Genomic DNA, 24,103 nt, shown 5'->3' with positions numbered 1-24,103 from the left:
TCATATAAATATAAATATATATAAATATATTAAAATCAGACTGTTCTACAAAATTGTGTATTTGTATTTTTGTGTACGTACAATTTTCTGCTAAGCAGAAGGAGGATGTAGTATAGGATGATGTGAGAGAATTTTTTTTAATCAAATTTCTTTTGCTACTTATTTTTGTTAACATACACATGCCTGTCTTTGTCTTCTGTATGTATGACACTGTTTTCAAAAAAGCTGCAGTCTCTCTCTTTCTCCCTTTCTTTGGTTCAAGACTTTGGTTCAAGTTCCACCATACTTTATGTGAGATTTGTGGCCTCTGCAGCTTTACTGATCTCACTTAATATAAAAAGATACTGTTTAAGGAATCTAAACCCAAGAGAAAATTAGCAGATTAGCGAATTTGGCATTGACAACAGTAAATCCAGGCCTGAGATTCTTTTCCCCAGATGGGATCATCCCTTGTTTACCTCCACCTTAAACAATGAACCAAACACTCCCGCATCCCAGTTGTTAGATTTTCTGTGGCGTTGGTTAGAGTTCCTAAATATCTTCACCAAGACATTCTCGAGTGCAGCCAATATCTCTGGTAAGACATTTGGGAATTCTCAAATTGTGACAGGAATTGGAGAGAAAAGGATAGGCCAAGTTGGGTTCACTGACACTGTTGAAAATAAAATGGCAGCTTCCTACAGTCGTATTTGGGGGAGCAGAAACACCATATAAATGTTCAGTACCCTCACTAGTGCTTGTACATTGTCGGTTATGCTTACAACAACCTTATAAAAGAGGCAAGTATGTTTAACTAGGATCTAGGACCATTTCTTAGAAAACTGCTCACAAAGTGGGAAAAGGGAATATACAATCAGTGCAATATCTGCTGCCTTGTGAGACAGGCCCACACTTAGATCTGTTCTGGCACAGGGATCCTTGTCTCCTTTTAAAACTTTTTCTTCCCCAGTGAACTTTACCAATCCACTGTGAAGTGGGACCATTCTGGTTGAAACTTGAAGTACATTTTATTAAAGAGAGGTCAGTGCCTTGAGTTCTTTGCTGATATCTACACAAACACATGCATGTTGGATGCTCCTTTTAAAACATCTGCTTGAAATCTCTTAAGGAGATTTCCCGCCGTGTAGCGGAAGGGGCCATAGTTCTGCTGAAGAGCACCTGATGTGCATGCACAAGTCCTCAGTCCAGACCCCAGCATCTCTAGTTAAAGGATCTCAGCAGATGTTGAGAACCTCAGCTGAGAGTCTGGAGAGGTAGTCAGGCTAGACAGTAGTGACCTAGATGGTCTGACTTGGTATAAAACGGCTTCATGTATCCATATAGATCTAAATCCATCTTAAAAGTGTGCCTGGGCTGCCACTTTCAGATGGCAGGCAGGGCTTGAACGACTGAAACCTCCCTTATACAAAACCCTCCCATGAACATCAACAAAAAACATATCAGGAAAAGATTCTAGCCTAATCTGCTCCATGCAGTGATATTTTTGTGTGTGTTAGAACTCTTAGAATGGGAGGAGGAAACTAATCAGTCTTTCACTAGCAGTCTGGGAATTATAAGAGCCCTGGAAATTTTACTATGAGATGAAACATTTGCTCAGAGAACTTCTAATTAAAACCACACTGAAGTCGTAAGAAGGTTAAGGGCAGGCTCATGTTTTAAGAGCTGGATGATGGTGACAGGTGTCTGTCCCAAGTCTAGGGTTGCCAACTCCTGGGTGGGAAATTCCTAGAATTTTTGAGGCAGAGCCTGGGGAAGGGCAGGGTTTGGGGAGGGACCTCAGTGGTGTATAATACCACAGAGTCCATCCTCCAAAGCTGCCATTTTCTCCAGGAGGACTGATCTCTGTAGTCTAGACATCAGTTGTGATTCCAAGAGATCTCCAGGTCCCACCTGGTGGTTGACCTACAAGAGGGTCTTGGGTTGGAGTGCTAGTTTCATGGGTCTCAATAGCTTCACCCATTTGGAAAAAGAAAAACACAGAGGATCACAATCATTCACTATTTTTGTTAAAGTGCCAGTCTCTACAGGTTTGCTGAAATGTCTAATTTTTGTCTCAATTTTAACCTCTTCCTGACCTTACCTGTTTGCTTGTTTGGGGGAGGGAGAGTGACACTGCAGCTTTCTCTGTAGGGCTCATATTTATACCAATGTGTACTGACTGTGGCGGAAGGTCCTTGTTTCTGTACGTAATTGGAGAAAGAGAGAAACAAGTGCTCTGTTGTATTGATTAAAAAATAGTTTAAAAAAACAAACGAGTCCTGTATCATTGTATCTCCTATTCTGGATTATTAGTGCCTTTTTGGACAGTAGACTGTTCTGTAATTAAATTGTAGTATAACTGCTTTTTTGTACAGTTTTGTTTTAATAAAACTTTTTTTTAATTTGTGTTTATTTTAGTATTGTACCTACTAGAAAATTAAAATGTATAACTGAAAATAATAATTGTTATAGTCTTTTTTTATATGGAAAACATTAGTGCCATTACACATTCCAAAGGCCCACAAATGCAAGGTCACATGGCAATGCAGGGGACACGTATGTGAACTATAAACCAGGGGTTGCCAGTCTTGTTGATTCTGTGTGGATACTTCTGTAGTGTGAGAGAGTAAATAGGGGGCCACCTAGGGTTGTCAATCTCCAGGTGGTGGCTGGAGATCTCCCACTATTACAACTGATCTCCAGGCAACAGAGATCAGCTGGAGAAAATGGTCGCTTTGGGAGGTGGACTCTATGGCATTATACCACATTGAAGTCCCTCCCCAAACCCCACCTTCCTCAGGCTTCACACCCAAAATCTCCAGATATTTCCCAACCTGAACCTGACAACCCTAGTGCCACCACAAAGTGGCTACCCTGGGGCAAATCCCAAAATGGATGCTATGGGAGGGGGCAGACAAGACAATGGAAGTTTCCAGTTCAAACATACTCTCTGCATTGGAGGCTGCTGCTTCCAAATGGGTGTTCCCTGTGGCCACAAAGGGGATTCCTCCTACTCCAGGGAGGCAGAAGAAAGCTGTGATAGGCTCAGATCTGGTTTTATTTTCCACATAAAGGGGAGGGTCAGTCTCTGTGTGGTCACACACAAAAAGCTGCCAAACCCAGAGACAGGAGAAAGACTTCAGCTGTGGCCAAGCTGAGATGCATCTGTCTGAGAGGATCTCAACACTTTGCTAAACTATTAACAGGTAAGGAGCAACCTGGAGCTCCATGTTTTCCCCCCCTGTTTTATTCCAAACTGTTGGGCCTTTGTTGCAATGTTTCCTAAGTCTTGGAAGACAAAGCAGCACCTCAAAGGATTTTTAAGGAAGTTCAATGTTTTAGAAACTGTAGAGGTCACCTTTAAATCCATGTGTGCCTAAGCATTGTATTATCAGGGTAGAAATGTATGGGATGCTCAACCATGTGTTGCTAGTGATGGAAATTCCAGCCCTGAGTCATGGTCTCCTTTGAGGTCCCCATAAGGTTCACATATTCTTATATAATAACAGTATCACTGTATGCATTTCCCTCTTTCACGTCATATCACTAGCTAGCAGGGGAAGGGAAACAACCTGAGTATGTTGAGGGTTAAGTATTCCCTGTAGACACTAATGAGTGGTACAAAGTTCTGGGTTTGCTGTTGTCATTTGACATGGTGCATGTTTACAGGGAGCACTTTTGCACCTAAAGATGTTATAATGTGAGGTTGTGATTATCATTAGACTGTTAGGCTAGGAAAACTGGCTGCCAGTATTGTATAGCCCATATAATTGGTTTGAAGTGGGAGGTATTAACTTCTGTGGGTTGAATCCAGCCAGTTTTTTCACTCCTTCTGTGAGATGGCAGGGGGAAGCATGCATTATATCTGGGATAGCTCTTCTTGGTTCCAGAAAGGACCAAATTCCTAGAATATTAAGATATTTATACCCTGCTTTCCCCCCAAAGCAGCTTATGATATTGTTCTCCCCTACTCCACTTTGTCCTTGTAACAACCACTATATGCGGTAGGTTAGGTTAAAGATGACTGCCATAAAAGCTCACTGAATGATCTTGGGCTAAAGTGGGGATTCACACTTTGGTCTCCCGGATCCTAGTTTGTCAATCCAACCACTAAGTGGGAGGAACCACTTAGCTTTGTCACTGAGCCTAACAAGGTGCCTTAATTCTATCAACCACATGCAACACAATACATTTCCCGAATAACAGTGTAGAAAGGTCTAGAAATACACTCAAATAAAATAATTTCAGGCGAAAGCACAAGAGAAAAACATTAAAGGAAGAACTGATAGGACATCCCTCAGGACTGAAACTTTTAACCACCCATAGCTCAGAGCTGAGTTGCATGGTTTACTTAGTAGGCTCGGGCAACTGGTGCCTTCCCTCAACTCCTAGAAAGGGCATTCATAAAACTTCCCTTTATCCTGAGATGCCAGGAAAAGGCAGTTGTTACATCTGGCTTGTACAAAACCTGTCAGTGTGTGCGAGCTGCTCATGATGAGACCGTCATATCCTTTACGAAATGTAGCTATGGCCAAGAAGTAATTGCCTGCATTTTGATGACATGAATAATACATGGGCAGATACCCTCCTAGCATCACAAAATGAGTCCTCCCCATTATGGGCTAACTGGGCCCCTAGAACTGCAGAAGTTACCACTTTTGTAAAAAGTAGTCAGTGGTCCACTTTATGATCAGGAACTGTGTGCCATTAAGTCAGTGGAAAATGGTGGATTTTGTCGTACACCATCTGTGAGAGGTGGGCTTAATTAAAATCAAATTGCTTAGGTGGACCGAGATACTTATTTTTTTGCAAGCACCAAATGCATGACTTTCCCTTTGACCATGAGAAAACAATGGTATTGGAGAGACCATGGAAGTGAACCGCTACCTATAACCTGTGGAATATGTTTACTTTGGGTATGAAGAAAAGTATCCATTTGCTGGGGCAGGGGCCCTTATTGGCTGACCAAGCCCCAAACTCTACAGGCAGAAGTAACCACCAGAAACATGGTTAGCAATTTCCATTCATAGTGTATGGTAACTGAAAGCTTTAAAGTATAGCTATCAAAGGTAATAGCCTGTTTAATTTTTTTGGCTGATGGGAACCTACAGTGAAGTGGTAAGAATTGTTTCCATGTGGATTAGGCCTCTGTGGGGCTGCATGAAAATTGGCTCCCCATTTGGCATTTTGCGATATTACAAACTTAATAATTTCAGCTCTTGGAGTCACTCCTTACCCTTCACACCAGCCTTCACTGTAAGAGCAGTCCCTTTCTGAACTACAAGTAGGAACAGCCACAATAGCAAGATTTATTAATTGATAATAAGGTATATTTTCGGCTGAAGGCTGACCATCTGTTAGAATACACAAGGATAGAACACCCTCTCTGATCGATGCATGCCAAGCAGTTCGTTTTCATTATGCTGATTGTTTGAAAGACAGTTAGATGTATGTCTGCCGTAACAATGACCATTATAGCTTCAGTTAGATGTATGTCTGCCATAACAATTATCATTATAGCTATCTATTGGAGACTGAAACATCTTGTACCTTTTTGCTAAATTATGTTGGCTGATACATACATGTTCCCAGATGAATGAGAACTGTTAGTGGTTTGTGTTTTTTTCTAGGATTGTTTAAAAGGCTAACATGGATGCCCTCAATGCCAGTTCACTTATGCTTTCTTGCTTATGCCTATACATCACATCCTATGAGGAACTTTCCTTCAGATTTTTAAATTTTGAGGGTGATTTTTTTCTTGAAGGTGGGTTTGCTATGTAGAAAGATTTGCATCCTCATAAGCAAGAGTCTCAGCTGCTTTGTAATGCCTGGATCTGACTGGGAGCAGTTAATATAGTGATAACCTAAACCTCTTCAATGACTTTACTCTGGAGATATAAATGCCCTGCACTCACCAGTGAGAGTCAAAAGGAGACATGAGTCCAATCACAGCTTGTCAGAAAATCTTGTTTATGAGGTAGCACCATAAATCTCCATGTACCCATAGTCCTGGACATGTCCGTATCTTTGCTATTATCATTTAGTTATGAGTCTAGAATCTCTCATCTGTGTCTGGGAGGAAGAGAACTTTGAGGCAGATAAAGAATGTAGAAGTATTCTCTGAGGTCCTTGAGATAGCTCTGAATATTTGTCCTTTATTCCCTGAACAAGACAAGCCAGACATGATTTTTTTTGGGGGTGAGGGAGAGAGAGAGAGAGAGAGACTCAGCTCCTGCGGGCCAAAATGGATCCTTATGTCTTCAAGAACCTTCACAAACAACTTCAGGGATGAAGAGAAGTTGCACTGGAAACATTCGTGGAATAAGCAGAGCATAACTATTTCCTCGGATTGCAGCTAAGGTTGGAGGGATAATATATGGCTATGCATTTGAAAGATCTGCAGCTGCCATAACAGTTGCAATGCAGTTGTTACTGCTGCTTCAGAATTAAACCTCTGCAATCACAAATTGGTCATATAAAAATCCAGCTATTTCAGAATTAAAATAGTTTGAATATCTCCAGTTGTTGCACCGTTATAGGTATTTTTTTCCTGCTGCCCATGAGACATCTTTCCTTGACACCCACCAACTGTTGGGTCACTATTGGCATTTAAACAGAAAAATCACTAGTAGGAATGAAACCAAACTGCCCTTATGCCACAATTAAAACACATTGGAGCCAGTCTTTCACCCAGGTTGAACGGATACTGCATACATAAAGTTGCCTTATACTATAGGTCCATCTAGTTCACTATTAACTACTTTGACTGGTCTCAGGCAGAGAAAGAGCTTTCTTAACCCTTGCTACTTGAGATTATTTGGTGTAAAGTGCTGAAAATATTCCGAAGTCAGGGATCACATTGAATGCCTGAGCAATCTTCCATGAAGGATGAGGAGGAAATTTGCTGACATATGGGTAGTGAACAGACATATGGTCAGCATTCTTGCAGTGGGAAACGCCTTCTGGCTATAGTTTCCTCAAGGACTTTATATTAATATAGAAGAATTCTAGCAAAAAAGGGAAAAAAGTATGTGTGGAATGGTTGGGGGGGATATATACAGTAATAAGACATCTCCAAAAATTTTGGTGCTACAGCTAAAGTTTCTAAGCCCTTTAAAGAGAAATATGTACCTTTACAGTATTTCTGAAAGCTCCTAGGTAGCACAGCAACTTCAACGTCAATACTAAAGACCAATGTTTATTGTAGCAATTGGGTTATTCTGTGCGCCTAACAGGACCTCAGTGAAGTGAATTCGGGAATATCCTGTTTAATCCTTACAACTCAGATTAGTTTGGGTGCAATTTGTTTACCAGAGCACCTAGTCAAGAATGGGTCTTCACCCAGGTCTCTCTCTCTCTAGAAATCTCTAGTTTGTTTCCTGTCAAAGGGTACCTTTGCCTGAGGAGGTCAGGAACGCTCCGACACTCCTTGCTTTCCACAACTATGCAAAACTGAATTTTTCAAGAGGGTTTTTTCTACACAGGCAATAGTCACACTGTGTTAAATGTTTCACAAAGTTACTTGGCTAAATTATTTGGGACTGTGGTCTATACTACTGAGTGTGTATAGCTTGCTGAACCGAGGACCCTATGATGTAATTTTTGCATCATTTAACGTGTCAAGTTAACATTTAATGTTTTGCTTCGGTTCTGTAGTTAAACTTCGGGTTCGTTCTACAACCCTAATTCCTATTGTATTGTTCACTGAATGTCCCAGCCTTTTGATTGTATTGACTCAATCTATGTAATCCGTCTTGAGTCCTAGCAAGAAAGGCAGACTATAAATAACATAAATAAATAAAAATAAAAGGGACATTATTAAAAAGCTGGAAATTTTGTCTGGTTCTTTAGTTCTAAGGTTGGAATAATTTCATTCACCCACCTGTCAAACATTTCTCCTCAGGAACGGCCTCTGGGCTTCACAGTACACCACCTTCTAAGGACACGATCTGGAAACGGACAGGAAAATGTTCTCACATAGCGCGCCTGGGAAATTTGTTTTCTCAGACTTATTTAGTGTACAAGTTATCTTAGCACTTGATTTGGGCCCTACTTATTAACAGAAGGGCTCATTCAACACACTTGGGGGGGGGAGCTCCTGGTGTAGGGTGGGGAATACTGAACTTAAACCCCATCCCTGAGATTGTGAGGCCTGTTCTCCACATGCTGCACAGGCCAGGGAGCATAGAGGCAACTTTCTCAGTGTGTGTGTTTGTGGGTGACATTTCCAGTACCTCAAAGGCTGGGTGTCAATACTGCTCTTTGCTCTAGCTCTACCCAGCACCCCATGAGGGGAAAAGGAGCTGCTGTCCCTTCTCTCCTAAGCCTTCTCCAATAGATTTGCACTGCTGCTGTGTGAGGTAAAAAATATGGCAGGAGACACCACACTACTGGTAACAAGACTGAGGTAAAAATGGCAGACTAAGAGAAGGCACCTCATGAGGGTTCTTCGGTGCCTTGCCACTTTATCACTGACAGCATGTGGAGTCCTGAGTGCCATCAAAGCAGCATCTGTGGCCACGCAAAACCATTTTGGGACATCGAAGCCTGGCCACAGAGCTTCTGTACCGAGTGAAAAGTGAAAAGGAAGTTGTTCAGGCAGTTTGACTGGCTTCTTCCCTGCCAGGGGGTAGGGGAGAAAGCCAACACGACTTGTGCCTCAGGAACATACATGACCCAACCTAGAGGCAGGGTGTGAATAGGCTTGTTCCTCACAGAGGAAAGTGAATTAAGCTATCTTTGAACTGTTTGCGCCTCAACAGGACAGAATATAGTGGGCAAAAACGCATGGTCGCTTTAGCCTCCTTTAACGCATGCGTCCGATCCTGGCTGAAACACGGAATAAACGAGGCTAAAGCGACCATGCGTTTTCACCCAGTGCCAACCAAGATGAGGTGCTTTGTGAGGTATGACTACAGGGGTCTCCGTAAAATATAACATGTTCAGGACACAGTATAGTCAAGAGGCGTGGTGCATGCGTACCCCTCTTTCACAAAAGTATAGAATCCAGCACCTTACAACTCTCCTTTTGTTTTTTGTTTTAATTAACAAGTTTCTAGCCCTTAAGATATGCAGGTGAAAAGAACATGAGCAATGCTGGTTGATACAGCAGAAACCCAGAGAATTAGAGGGATCAGGTTGCCAGTTATGAGGGGAGAGGGGATTCATTCCCAGTCTAGTTTTCGCTGCTGCTTCTATGTGGGTTGCCTATACACACAATCTTTTTTTAAAAAAGGCACAGCCTTGCCTGTGGCGGTTGTGTTTGAGAGAGCTTTTGAAGCAGAATGGAGTAAATACCTGGCAGACTGAACACAGCAATTCTGCAAAGTTGTGATCAGGAAACAGGTCTCCGAAATGAAAAGAGGCTTAGCCTAAAGAATTTATTTAGGTAACATAGATCATATAACAGGTATGACACAATATTACCGTTATTAAGTATAATACAAGAAATCGTTAAAAACTTTACAATTCATTACAAGAATCTTTGGATCTTAGCACATTTAAAAAGGTACGATCAACAAATACTTTTTTTTTAATACCACAATCTAAATCACCATCCTTTATATACAATCTTCCTAGCTTTACAAAACAAATCACAAAAGTCAAACACAAAATCAACAGAAAAGCCAAATTCCGAAAGGCTTCCCAAAGGAATTGGTTTCATTAGTGTCAGACAGTAACTAATAGAAAGGTACTTTAAGTAATTATGCCTAGTGCTATGTTTGCAAGCTCCTCTCGTCAGAGTTGTGTGGTCTTTTTTTGGTGTGGAGGATGGGCAGGAATGGAATGGGCCAAAATTTCCTTAGAACACTAAAATTTAGTTGAATTTGAGAGTCAGGGCCCAACCCACCTGCTCATAGATCCTGCAAAGAGTAGCTGAGCAAGTGAGTGCTTTACTGGGCATGTCCAGCCACATCCAAAAGGGGAGTTACTGGCACCACCATCTCGGATAAGGCATTCTGGTCTCAGCTCTCAGCTTCCATGGGAAACTGGAGAGCTCTCAAGGGTGCAGAAACTTACAACAGAGAAAAAATTGTGAATGCTACAATTACTGCGAGGAAGTGTCAGATTTTGTGGGATTAAACTCTTACTGTTACCTTTCAGGCATCAGAGTGGAGGAACCCTCAAGAGTTGTTGTAGCACTTGTCAACCCACTGGGTTTACACTCTGACGAGCAGCAACTATCAACAGAAACGTTTAAAACTGACTTATGGACTACATGAATATGCCAAAGTCGCAAATCCCTTTTCATTTACAAAAGTGACTGTGTTGATAACATTGCTAAAGCTATGAGGTTTGAAAAATTAGCGAGCAATACTTTCGCCATTTCATCTTGAATGTAACAAACAACGGGGTTTAGAATTTTGCTTCCACTGAAAGCTCCCCCCACCCTTCTTACAGAACTGGCACGCCTGCTCTACTAGCCAACCTACTTACGTGAAACACTTTTTCAGTTGCCCCAACACGTGGCTGGTATATGTAGGGAGCATTGTCTACATGAAGATTGAGCCCCAATCTGGCTGTAAGATTCCGGGGCCTGGTTTGGATATGTGGAAGAAAAAAAAATCCATGTAATATATTTTCTTAGAGCCAAGCAAGATGATAGAAAACATTGTGCGAGCATTTGAGCTCATCAGAACTTATCAGGCTAGGTGTTACAAAAAAAATTTAAAGGTAGAAAAAACAGATTTTTCAGGTCAAAATGTTTTGTTTCATTTTGGTTGGCCCTAACAGAAGGTATAGCATGTCTTGCTTCTTATTCTAGACACGTGGTGGCTGCTTTAAATTGCTCTGTGTAGCTGCCACTAACACATCAAGTTGTCTGGAACATCTCACCACATGTTCATATTTTTTCTACAGTAATTTTTCCTATAGTCTGCTCATGATGGCAAAGACAAAAATCTACTGAGTACAAGGTGAAGTGCTGGGCAAAATGGTTTACCATGTAGTAACAACTGGCATTTGATGGGGTTAAAAGTGGCTGCCATGCAGAAGATGTAATGGGGAAACCTGGACTGTGCAAGAAGGCATTATTGAAGAAACAGTGACTTGACTGAAAGAAACTAACAGTCGATTCACAGGACAAGTCAGCATCAGTTCCTAGGAAAAACACCACCCTCAGTTCAGCCATAAAAGCTTTTGCTTTATAAAATTTGATGCAAAATGATGTGTAAAAAGAGCAACTTCAGTTGTAATCCGAAAGAGACAAGTTTTCCACCATATACTGTGTTTTTAAGGACATGACTTTTAGGATGAACAGTCAAGAACTGAGTGATAGCGTTTTAGTAAGTTGAGAACAAGAAAATATGTTGAGAGTGGGAAGTCTCTACTTTCTAATTCCAATGGAAGCTAGTAAGATTTCATCAAGACACAGCCACAACACAGCAATCTTACGGAATCTGATCTATGTACAAATTAATGGGAATCACAGTGATTAAATTTGTCTCCCTTTTGTATTAACATGGAACAGTCCATCAAGCACACTCTTCAAGAACACTTGTTGAAGAAAACATCTAATGGATTTTAAAAAGTGACTAATTTTTTTTTAAGGAGACATGTGCATCTTATTGTAAAAATTACAGAAAACCACATGAACTCTACCCTCCAAAACTGGCTTCTCGCTCGTGTTTCTTCTTTTGCAACTTTTACCTTTTATACTTTGAACCATACTGAAGCATTTTGTAGTTTGTTGTTCAATGAAATATAAAATAACCAAGTAGTGATATAAAAGGAGGGGGCTGTTCTTAGCATACTTGTCTAAAGGAGCAGAAGACTGTGGCCTACAGCTCTTGTAGAACTGGCCCTTGATTATTCTTAAGTGCATAATAATCTTGCAAAAACCACGGCACAAGAAAGACCAACAGAGCAATGCTACCTGCTGATCAGGGATTGCCCACACATGCATACATGCAAGTAGGTAGTTAAGGTTGTACTTAAATGTTGATATTGAAACACTGCAACAATGAGAAAATGGTTGTACCTAGTCTTCCTCCCCACAACCCACAAATCTAATGTATCAGCACAAAGTGGGCAGACGTTCTTGGTTGTGATCACACTAAAGGATGTGGAGACATGGAATCCTGGAAATCTCCACTTAAGAGCAAATTTTGGGTTTTCATAAAGTCACAACTAATTTAAATCCCCTCATTTTCAACAGGTCTTGTGTGACAAGCTTGCTTTGGATTGGGATCATGATTAAAGTTCTGCCCAACCTGGTGTCTACAAACTTATTTTATTACAAGACAACCTGAAAGTGTGAATCCACATTCTGCAGATACCACGCAAAAATTCCAGTTGTACAGCAGCTGTAATAGACAAATAGCTCTTGTGTGTTGGAGGAGGGGGTTGCTTCAGGTGGGTAGCTGTGTTGGTCAGCAACAGAAGAGCTAGATTTGAGTCCAGCAGCACCTTAAATGCCAACAAGATTTCCAGGGTATAAGCTTTCAAAAGGGAGGATTTATTATTTAACTAGATATTTTTCCTCCAACCATCCCCAGTTCCCAGGGGCAGATTTAATTGCTGATTACCTTGTTTCTCTTAGCTGCAGCACTGTTCTATGCCCCAGCTATAGCTTATTAACACTGCCTAGGGGAAAAAAATCAGATAACCATTGTTGGGGCCAGAGAACATGACCACATTGAGAGACCAAAGGGTTTCTGACCCATATGACTTTTTCTATAAATAAGTTTCTGTGTTAATTTGTAATGTTATGCAAAGGAAACAGACATTAAGAGCCAATCAGCAGCAGCAGCTCCCTCACTAAACCATCTAGGATCTGGAAACTTTTCTTCCAACCCTTGGGCCTGGATGGGCAAGGCACTTGGAGTATAAGCCTACACAGCAAAAAAGAGACTGGATCAGCATTAGGGTCCAACTGTCAATATTGCAGGCCTTTTCAAATTTACTTACAGAGCTCAAACATCTACAGTGGATGAAAGGTGACACATGCCATTCATATTTATCAAATCAAGAGGTAGCCCAGACTCTGGAAACTATTTTTTGCAAAGGCTTATGCTTGTTTATTCTGTCCTGCCTTTCCTCCATCACAGAGCTCAAGGCAATGAACACAGGATTCTAAAAAAATCTCCCATCCAGAGACGGACCAGATCCAAACCTGCATAACTTCGGCAAGGTTGCCCTGTCACATGCTTACAGCCACATACATTTACAAACACGCCCCATGACAGCATCATCCAGGCAACTCGATGTGGACGATCCCACCAGTTGAGGAGGGGCTCTAGCCGGCAGCAAGTTGCCTGGATGAGATTATGAACGCATTTGCAGGAGATGCTCCAGGGGGAAAAAAACACTGCTGCTGTATAAGCTTGTATCAGAATTGGCTCAAAGTTTTAACAATACACTTGGGATTTGCCAGTTTTCAGGGACCAGTGTCAATTTTTGTGACTCACCAAACTGATCACAGTCCAGCAGCCATGCATGGTGGACTGCACAAGCTTCCTCTGCTTTTGCACTCCCAAGCAGGCAGCAAAAGTGAAATGTACCAACTCCCTGGTACACTACTGCATGTGGACTGTTCTTGGCTTGCACAGGCTGAGTATAGCCACAGAAGTTTTAAATCACCCACATCATCCAATGGAATGATGGCAACTTGAAGGAAGAAGCGTACAAAGGAGCACACAGATTCATTAGGTGGGAAGACGGGCGAGTGCATGCAAATAATTTGGTGGTACCCTGAATGAGACGGTGCACCTTTTGTGCAATGGTAGGCAGTGGGTTGATTGTTAAGTCGCAAGGGCTTTATTATTATTTTAAAAATAGCAATAAATAACAAATAAATACCATAGCATTGGGAAAGGGAATAAGCATCTGCTTTACAAACATGTTAAAACCCAGAATGCAATGAAGGATGGCCACATCAGACATCTGTGTTACAGAGCTACTCTGACAAAAACTTAGACCAGTGACTAGGAACCATCTTTATAAATACAGTAGCACCAGACGGCATGCTGGCACATTTAAATTAATTTTAAAAATCCAAGGTTCCAGATGGGAGGAAAGCAGGTTCCTTTCTGTCTCTCCTTTTATAATACAAAAAGTAAAAATCACCTAAGACCACCAAGACCACCATGAAATTAAGGATATGTTTTTAAAAAGTTTTAGCATCATAAAAGCTACTGGTTGGGGGAACTGGCCCCAATCCCTCATTCCAACAGAACTGAAGAGCAATCCCTTTGCATGGACTTCAACAGGAGCAATGGAACACCAGAGACCAACCGCAAAAGTGATAGGCACTGTTTCTAGCAGGCCCCTGCTAGGTTGTAAGATTTTCTTTGCTTTACTGTACTTCAAGGATCAGCCTTTTGTCAACAGCTCTCAACAGCAACTTCTATTTGGCTTCTCTTCTAAAAGTTATCCCCATGTCAGAAACTCTCAGAAGAGCTGGAAACAGATGCAGTCAGTATGGCAAATGGCTTTCCCTTGAAGCACACTCACCAATTTGTTGCCTGTGTGCGCACATGTGTAGTGTGTTTGGGGAGAAAGCGTTTGAAAAAGCACAAATAGAAGTGACACCCTTTGCATCAGGAATCTCAATATGACACCCTCATCACAAAAAGGCCAAGGATTTATCATACCTCTAGCAGAGAATCCACCCCCACCCCACCCGACTCTGCCCTGTGCTGGTTGTCTCCTGGGTTGGCTTAGTTGTGCAAGTAAGGCCATTCCCAAGTGTCAGTTTCAACAAGGTAGTGTGATGCCAAGCAGGCCACTTTCAGGTCGCCCATGACTTCCTGTTTTCTGTATTCTTCTGGGTCTTTTCCAGCCGTAAAGTAGATCCTCCTTCAGTTTTGGCCAAGGCAGTCAGAGAAGCCAAGTTGGAGGCTGACCCAGAGAAACTGCCACTCTTCCGGTTCTCAGCCGTGACTCCACCTTGCAGTTTCAGCCCGGCACTTCGACGTCTTGCAGGGCCCGTGGCTCTTTTTACCCTACTTGGTTTCACAAGGAGGCCATAGCCTGCATTGCACTTGAAGTATTGCCGTCCCCCAATTGAACCGTCATTCTTACCTTTGAGACAAGAAAGCGGGTGGGAAAAGGAGGTTATTAAAAAACCAAACCATACATGCTTCCTGGATACAATCCTAAGAATACTTTCCTGAGAGTAAGCTCCATGGAATAAAATTGAATTTACTTTGGAGTAGACCTGCTCAGGATTGCTCCCTGATGCCCTATTTCTACTATCCAAAAGCCAAGTTTTTGGAGAGAAAGAATGCCAGAAATGGCCCTTGAGAATGTAAGAGTGCCTGTTCTTACAGCCTCCCACAAGCAGAATGTTTTCTTGTTATTTCATACAAGTCCATCCCATCCATGGTTGCCGACTGCCAGGTAGTAGCAGGAGATCTCTTGCTATTACAACTGATCTCCAGCCAATAGAGATCAGATCACCTGGAGAAAAATGGTCGCTTTGGCCATTGGACTCTATGGCATTGAAGTCCCTCCCCTCCCCAAACCCCACCCTCTTCAGGCTCCGCCCCAAAAATCTCCCGCTGGTGGCAAAGAGGGACCTGGCAACCCTAATTCCATCTGATCATCTATTTAGCAAATTATTTAAGTCATCCCTGTGTTGATTCTCAAGAAGCCAGCAGAAAGAAAAGCCCAAATACTTCAAACTAAACATCAAGAGGAGCATCCTGTTTCCTACGTCAGCTGACCAGATTACTCCAGGAACAAGTCTTCCCCCGCGGTAACTCCGCACAACTGGTGTTTAGGGATGCATGAACACAGACGTTTCATCTAGTTATTATGCAAACAGGTCGATCAATGGCTATCCTCTATGAATTTGTCTCATTTCCTTTTCAAATTCAACTTAGTTGATATCTTGTGATAGTGATTTCCAGAAGTTTCTTATATGTTGTGCAAAAAACTCTACTCCCTTGAATCTACCCTGCAAAACCCCTACAACAACATAAGGAGGTACCTTGAAATGACTCAAGACCATTGGTCCTCACCATTTGAACCTGCTTTCTAATAACTCCAGAGGGATGTTAGTCTATTGCAACAAAATAGACTTTCATGCTTATTGATCTTCCAGGCTTATTACTTCAGATGCTATGGAAGGAAATTATTTTGGAGATATTTATCAGGAAAAATCACAGAAGTGGGGCGGGGAAGAGTTGGAGCAGACAGAGGCTTGGTGTGAATCCTTTCAGAAATCTCCCAGGTGTGGTTCCCTTTGTCCCCACATACACATATAAGCCCACGGATTTCTGAATGTTATGATCTCTCCTATCAGATTTGTGCTAATTTGACTTAGGGACCAACCTGTTCGTCAGTTGTAGGCAGCAGAAGTGCATTGTTGGCACATATATTAAACTGGATGTCATGCAAGTAGTAGAGCCCTAGATGATGTAGCTGATGATATTAGGTGCAGTCATAGAACGGCCTTAGGGCACATGGGGATGAAGTTGGCAATCTTCTCCTAGCCTGACAGGACCCACTTTTCAGAGATTGTCTCTTCTTAACATGATGTATCATAATTTTTTCTTCATCTTTCAAGATTGCTTCTTCCTGATTACTCATATTTATCCTACATCATTATACTTTGTATTTCTGTATCCCTGACTTCAATCATCATCCATTATTCGTGTTAACCACATCTGTTCCAGTTCTAAGAATCACACCAGAAAGATTTATGACAGGATTCATATCAAGGCTCTCTCTGCTCCTTCTCCCCGCCCCCCACCCCGGTTATTTTCCTTATAAAAATCTCCAAAGTGATGCCCTTCCATAGCATCTGAAGAAGTGAGCTCTGACTCATGAAAACTCATGCTGGAATAAATTCTGCTGGTCTTTAAGGAGCCACTGGGCTTCTATTTCATTTTGCTTTCTCAGAAATCATATTGTTGCTTCATCCAGTCCAGCCTTGTCTACTTTGAGTGGAGTAGCTCTCCATTATGTCAGCTAAGGATCTTTTCCAAGCTTTGCTACCCAAGTTACCTGGGATTGAACAAGAGATCTTCTACATTCACAGATATGCTGGACCACAAAGCTGTGGTTACCTCAATCGACACTAGGTGGCTGCTAGTGAAACATACTTGTGGTTTATACCACAGGTCCTCTGCATCTTACCATACCCCACAGTTGGCATGGATGGCTTAGCACAGGGGTCTGCAAACTGTGGCTCCCGAGCCGCATGCGGCTCTTTGGCCCGTAGAGTGTGGCTCTCTGAACTTGGTTCGGAGCCCCTGCTCTCGGGCCCGCTCGCGCCAGCAGCCGGGCTGCGGAGCCGGCGCACCTGAAAGAGTGAGAGAGCGAGTGAGTGCAAGAGAGCAGGCGGGCGCGCTGTCTCTCCCTCCCCCCCGCCGTGGAGAATGGCTGAGTCCCCCTTTCCCTTGCCCTCAATGGTTGGGAGGCTAAAGCCTCCCCTCCCCTCTAGCGGCGCGATTGCTGGGCGGGCGGCTCGGCGTTTCCTGGGCCCCCCCGCCCGCCTATCAGCTGTTGGGTGGGGCGGGCTTTCTTTGGTAGACCTGGCCTCCAGCTGAGTCCCATTGGGAGGCCATGTCTACCCACTGGCTTTCTTGGCGGTAGACCTGGACTCCAAGGAGGGGAAAAAGTCCCCCTTCAGAGGCCAGGTGTTAAGTGCCATCAAGTCGCTTCTGACTCATGGGGACCCTGTGCATCAATGTCCTCCAATACATCCTACCTTTAACAGCTTTGCTCAGGTCCTGCAAATTGAGGGCTGTGGCTTCCTTTATTGAGTCAATCCATCTCTTGTTGGATCTTCCTCTTTTCCTGCTGCCCTCAACTTTTCCTAGCATGATTGTCTTTTCCAGTGACTCGTCTTCTCATAATGTGACAAAGTACCATAGCCTCAGTTTAGTCATTTTAGCTTCTAGGGTCAGTTTAGAGGAAGGCACTGGCAAACCACCTCTGTTAGTCTCTTGCCATGAAAACCCCAAAAGGGGTCGCCATAAGTCGGCTGCGACTTGAAGGCACTTTACACACACAGGGTCAGTTTAGGCTTGATTTGATCTATAACCCACTGATTTGTCCATGGTATCCTTGACACTTTCCTCCAACACCACATTTCAAAGGAATCTACTTTCTTTCTATCAACTACCTGAGGTCCTTTCAATCAAAAATCCCTGGGACTGAGCCTGGAATCTTCTGCATACAATGCTATGGCCTCCTCTTCACCATTTGAACAAGTTATGTGTACTCTGGTTGGACATGACTGACTCGTATCAATTTGACTATGCATTAAAATGCAAGCCCATCCCTCAACCACAGATCCACATATACAACCTGGAGTACGACACAAATCTTCAGCTTCCTTTGGCCATCTGCTAGAAATTTGTGATATTTCCAGCCATCTCGACATGCTGTACCTGCACTAACATTCCTTCCACAGTGCTCCAAAATACACTGAGTTAAAAATCATCATGTCAAGTTAAAAAAATGAAAACCTACACCTAAGGAAGGCCCCATATGTAATAAAAATTGGGGCTGTTTTCTAGAAACAGAAAAGCTCAGAGGGAACCCATAGTTCTGGTGTAATTCTAGAGAATTCTTTAAATCGAGCTTGATGTTTACACATCACAACAAAACTGTTCACAGAAGACCACTTCCAGGGATGCATAGATGTATTTAACAAGGAAGAAACTCTTGAAAATAAAACCAAGATGCGTATAAATTTGAAACCTTAAATAAGAGGGAACCAACAGTTTTAAAAAATGTTCCTGCTAGGCAGAGGACAGCCTAGGGGAGAAATCCCTGGGGCTTCTGAACCCCTGGCTATAGGCACTCTCTCCAGAACTACTAGCAGGCTTATGCCCAGAGATCACACCTTCCATCAAGTCAATAGCAGATTCATCTTTGTGCTCTGGTCATGGGACAAGGTGCTCAAAAACGCCATCTCTGTAAGTTACCAGGAAATTGCATGTTCTGGTTTGTGGAGGAAGTGTTGTCACCCCAAGATAACATCTCTCATCTGACTCTATCACTCTGGCAGTGTTTGCTGTTTTTCCAGAGGTGTGGAAAAGAAACACAAACTCAGAAACCCTTAGCTCAACTTAGATTTTAAGAGTACATTTAGGAGTAACAGAATGTGCATCTAGTATAATGTCAATGTCAAGTATAATGCCAAGCCTTTGTTACCTACACAAGTGGAACTGGATGCAGTATGTCCTGAGTTTTCAGATCAATATGCATACTGTGCTATCCCCAGCAAGCCTACACCAAGGCTTGCTCTAGAGACACTGCTTGATAACCAATATGCCCTATGTCCAGCCAACTTGTAGCAAACAGTGGTACGAGTCTAGAGGGCATTGGAGCAAGGGACCGACAATACATGAAATGGAGAAACCCACAAAAAACTATTTTAGCTTCCTTATTGTGGCCAAAGAGTTGCATTGGGGGTAAACATCCACTGTGCAACTCATCACAGCTCAAGCACTCCTGACACTTCCTCAAAACACTTACCCAACGGCAAATCCAACTCTACACCAATCCATGTTCCCTCTTGGAAGTTTGTTGGGCCAACATATCGCACTATTCCAGTCTTATTTGTACCAACAGTCACGTATTCACCCTCCTTCAGCCAGTCTGGTATCTCATTGGCTTCTTCTGAGTCAGATGCTACTTCCAGTTTTTCCTCAGAAGCAGCTTCTGCTCCGTTGTTCTGGCCAGACTCCTGTTTGCTTCTTTCTCTTACTTTCTCTTCCTCAGAGCTCGAGAATCCTCCTTGTTCTCCTCCCAACATGTTGGAGAAGGACTTAAGTTCCGATGTCCTTACTCTTTGGATTTTGAATGGAGAGGCTGCGCTGCTGGACTGAGGTGAAAGGTTGGGAAGAACCTGAGATTTCGAAGGTCCTGTTTCAGAAACGGATGCTGGACTGCCATGCCCCACAACAGAAGGAGGGTCCCATGTTAGTGAAGTTACATGTGGCTGCGCCAACTGCAACTCTTTCTTTGAGGAGGAGGTAGAAGGGTAGCCTTTAGCATTAGCAGCTACAAAGGCATTAGTTTGGTCATCACCTACAGCTACAGAAGAGACAACAGACTTTGATGTTATGTTGCCCTCGCCATTAACTTTGCTGTTGTCTTTAGTTCTTGTATGGTCAGTTTTAAGGCCAGGGGCCACCACATCGCCTCTCAGAAGAGAAGGGGAAACCTCAGAACCAATCACAGAACACGATTTTACAGGACCTTCAGCAGCAGGTACCATCTGGATGGCCATTGCAGGCTGGGCCCCATCACTTGCTGCTGGTGTCTGGTTGCTGGCTTGAAGGGGGGAGTCATTTCCTGGTGCAAGGGCTTCAGAAAGGGTTGCTGTGGAAACGCTGTGAGAGAAGTAGCCACTGGATGCTTCGCTCAAGGGGCTCGGGGGCCCTTCTTGGGAGTCCTGTGTTGGAACGTCTCCTGAGGATTGATGTGAAGGCACTTTAGGTGACTTTTCAGAATTTTTCCCCAACTCGGTAGAATGCAGAGCTACCTCAAATGGCTCTTTGCTTCCTTCCTCATGCATAACCTGAAACAGAAATGGCGTTACCGTCAGGAGGATTCCTACGGTGCCATCACTATATATAACAAAGGAACTGCCAACACTGCTGCTAGAAAAAAAGATGCACAAAAAATTAATTATAGTGTATCTAGTTTATCTTCACTGACCAAATCTGGACAGATTGGGAGGAGGGAAGGAGCTTAAGAGTTTTGATTCGGTTTGGAAAGAAACTAAGAGATAGAAGAAAAGGGTATGCATGGATACTGGGGCTTGGTTGAGCAAGTAGTCTCACTGCTGCCTCTTGGCACTCAGGCCAGTGAACACAGAGGACAGCACCCATGGTCTGGACTGTTCGAGGGCAATAAGTAGGAAGAACTTCAGATATTAGTGTGCAACTGAAAATAACCACAGCCCAAAATATCCGATTGAAAACATAAGCTGATCATACAGTGAGATTTTAACAAACCCAAAGAGTTGTAATGATAGATTTTAATACTAGTGCTAAGGAAGCTCTTTGGCTAATGGGCATTTTCTCATCGAAGGCCTGTTGGGATTAATAAGTAAGTGCACCCAAGCACAAGAAATATGCCCCCATTATTTACCGAAAGATTATTTATATTATGGAAATGGGCATTTGCTGTTTGAAAAGGGCGATTTATGTGAAGGGGAAAACCAAGCAAAATCTGTCTCAGTTATTTGGCTTAATTCACAGGACAGATAAATCACTCATTTCACAGCCAAGTGTCACACTACACAGGCCTGCGTTCTAAACACCAGTCTCTTCTCAGCCACTCTACTGCAACACTACAAACCTAGAGTATGAAGTTAACTGTGCCTTCTAAGATTAACAGTCCATCCCAGTGATGTATATCTTGGCAATAATACCTTGCACTCGGAAAGATCAATTACTTTTGCCAACCCTGGCACTGTAGGTTGCTTTAAATCTCCCCAAAGCCCTCCTTGTGGATTGCCATTCAGGAAATTTTTTTTACATTTACTAAAGGTTCCTTCCTACATTACCTGGGAAGTGCTGTGGTGGGATCAATTCCAATGCTGTTTCTTTAACCTGAAATCGCCAAGATCACAAAAGGGGGAGCATTTTCTAAACCAATGTTGTACCTACAGAGGAATTTCCCCAAATGACCATGGGGTGTTACTTCAGGAGGGTATTTTAAAAAAGAGATTGTTTTCTAATTCTATAATCCTGGGCCAATGAACCATGCAAATGTACATGTTCTATTGTATGATTGCACTGTTTTATATCCTGTAATCTGCCTTGAGTTTCAGCAAGAAAGGCGGACTATAAATAAATAAAACAAACACGAAATGTACTTTAAAAAGGGAAATCAGTGAGGCTGGGCTGGAAAAGTTCTGTTTTCAAATTTACAACATACCACAGGGCAGTAAAAAAGTCCTGTTTTCAAATTTACAGCATACTGTGAGATACATGAGGCGGCTGCCCAACGCTATTCCTTGTGTTATGTTCTCTCTCTTTTTCCCCCTCCTTCAATACACAGCATCAATTATCCATGCTGTGACAGTGAAGAGCTTCCCAGTTCACAGACTCAATAACGTCTGAATGGAGTGAAGTTTGCAGAGGACCTACCTGTTTCATTTTTACAGCACTGGCATCGATACTGGCAGACTGAACCATAATTCGTGGGACAGACTATAGGGAAGAAAAAAAGAGACACACATACCCCATGGCATTCAGTTTTGGAAGACTCAAGTAAATGGCTTTCAAAGCACAAAGAATTGCTAGCACCCCACCCCCCCATGCCTAGCTGATTAGAGCAGACAAAATGTTAGACAAAATGTTATAGCCCCACTGAACCCCTCTTTCAGTCACGTTGTGACTACAAGTAGCGTGGGGATTTATGGTTGCGTGAGTATCGCCAGCCCCTAGTCCATGTGACACCACTAATGATATGACACAATTTCTTCCCCCGTTTCCAATGGTGGCTTTCGCCATGGAGTCCCTTTCAATGGAATCTGCCCTGCAGTGTCAGAGGTGGGCAGGAAGGAGGATTTCTTCCCCTACTATGATGCCCTGAACCTTCTTCCATGCTGCCAGATGCATCTTATTGAGCTTGCCCACCTTAAACGCAATAGGAACTAACAACAAGGATGTCTTGTGTCCACCTGCCTTGCCTCACCCCTTCATCTATAGAGGGTTCCATCCCAGGATTCCATTTCTTAGTCCTACTAGTATGAGAGACAGACGATGGGGATCGGCTACAAATATCACATGTAAATTTATTCTTCACAGGCCGAGCACTTGTCATTTCCCCCTCCCTTCTGCTGCACCTTCCACAAAAGAGCTAATACAGTTGCTCTCCAATAGCAAAGAGGCTGCACAATTCAGCAAAGAGCAAACCCTCTTTGACGGCAACACTTTGTGAGCCTGCATCTGCATTCATATCTGTGTGCACTTGCATAGATACATATAAAAGGGGGAATCTTTCAATCTATCAGCTGGTACGGCCATCTATCAGTGGTTCATACCATCTCTCTTTCTCCCTTGCTTCCAAATGTCCAAGCATTTAGTGTCTTCTCTTTCCTTCACTGGCATTCAAGTACGCTGAAGCCCTTCTGACTCCAAGAGGCTCCAGAACCACTTGAATTTAAATAGTTTCCTTAACAGCCTTTAATTTGCAAGATCTGAGCAAGGCTGTCAAAGATAGGACATTTTGGAGGACTTTCATTCATAGGGTCGCCATGAGTCGGAAGCGACTTGACGGCACTTAACACACATTCACCTTAACAAAATGCCAAGATAGCCTTCTCTCCCCACTGCTCCTTCTGAAAGGATGACAGATATTTAAAGAATATTTTCTACCTTTGTAAGCCAATTTAACAGAAAAAAGAGGCAGAGAGAAAAAATAGCAATTATTAAAAATGCCAATTAAATAACTTTGTTGTTGACAGCAAACACTTAGGGAAGACAACACCCCCGCTGGGTGGTAAGTATAGAAACAAATGTTTGATAAGAGACAGAGCTGAAGCAAAATACCCGCAGTCAAGGACACATAGTTGCGGGTAAAAAGACAAACATAAAACCCTTCGGCTTCTGAAGTGAGATTCTATAGTTATCTTATAGTTATCTGTGCCATGACAAAGGTCACAAGGAGGGATATCTTCCAACATTACATATATGCCTATAACCTCCCACATGATACTTGGGGAGGGAGAATCACAGCCAAGTGCATAGCTGGCATTTCCATTTTTTGCAAGTATACCTGGGTGTACCATTATGGCTGTTATGGATACATTTGTTTAATTAATAATAATAACTTCTCCCTAGGGCACCTTAGGAACTGCAGTTTGGGGAAGAGGTGTGGAGGTCCAACAGCCTCCTCAGCACCCTTGCCAAACAACAGTTCCCAGGATTCTTTGTCGCAATATGGAAATGATAATATAAGATTACTTTACAGAGCTGTTATAAGGATTACTGAGATAATATATGCAATGAACTTTAAAAAATTAAACTGCGTGATACAAATGCTAAGTTGAAATTATTATTAAATATTATCTGGGGGAAACATCCCTGCAGATAGAAATGTTTAGTAACACAGGATGATAATAGACCAGTTTTTACCATATATCAACAAGAGATGCAGCCAAAAAGATTTTGAACCTGTTGACAATGACCTCTTATTGACATCC

General features: G+C 42.6%; 2 protein-coding genes across 2 annotated transcripts in view; one reads left to right on the top strand and one right to left on the bottom strand.

Moving 5' to 3' along the window:
• Positions 1 to 24,103, top strand: part of MSRA (methionine sulfoxide reductase A) — a 504,699-nt gene that overhangs the window by 26,691 nt on the left and 453,905 nt on the right. The window lies entirely within an intron of this gene.
• The window catches only part of KIF13B (kinesin family member 13B), a 158,118-nt gene continuing 148,650 nt past the window's right edge, over positions 14,636 to 24,103 (bottom strand). Inside the window, exons 38-40 of the mRNA XM_056853957.1 lie at positions 22,044 to 22,106; positions 19,417 to 20,464; positions 14,636 to 15,003 (exon numbers count right to left, since the gene is read on the bottom strand). Of these exons, the coding sequence (XP_056709935.1) occupies positions 14,711 to 15,003; positions 19,417 to 20,464; positions 22,044 to 22,106 (1,404 nt within the window). The 3' untranslated portion in view covers positions 14,636 to 14,710. The remainder of the gene's footprint in view (positions 15,004 to 19,416; positions 20,465 to 22,043; positions 22,107 to 24,103) is intronic.

This window comes from Euleptes europaea, chromosome 7 (genome assembly GCF_029931775.1).
Source record: "Euleptes europaea isolate rEulEur1 chromosome 7, rEulEur1.hap1, whole genome shotgun sequence".
Classification (NCBI taxonomy): Eukaryota; Metazoa; Chordata; class Lepidosauria; order Squamata; family Sphaerodactylidae; genus Euleptes; species Euleptes europaea.
Note: the sequence above shows the minus strand (reverse complement) of the source record. Positions and strands in the feature narration are given on the sequence as shown.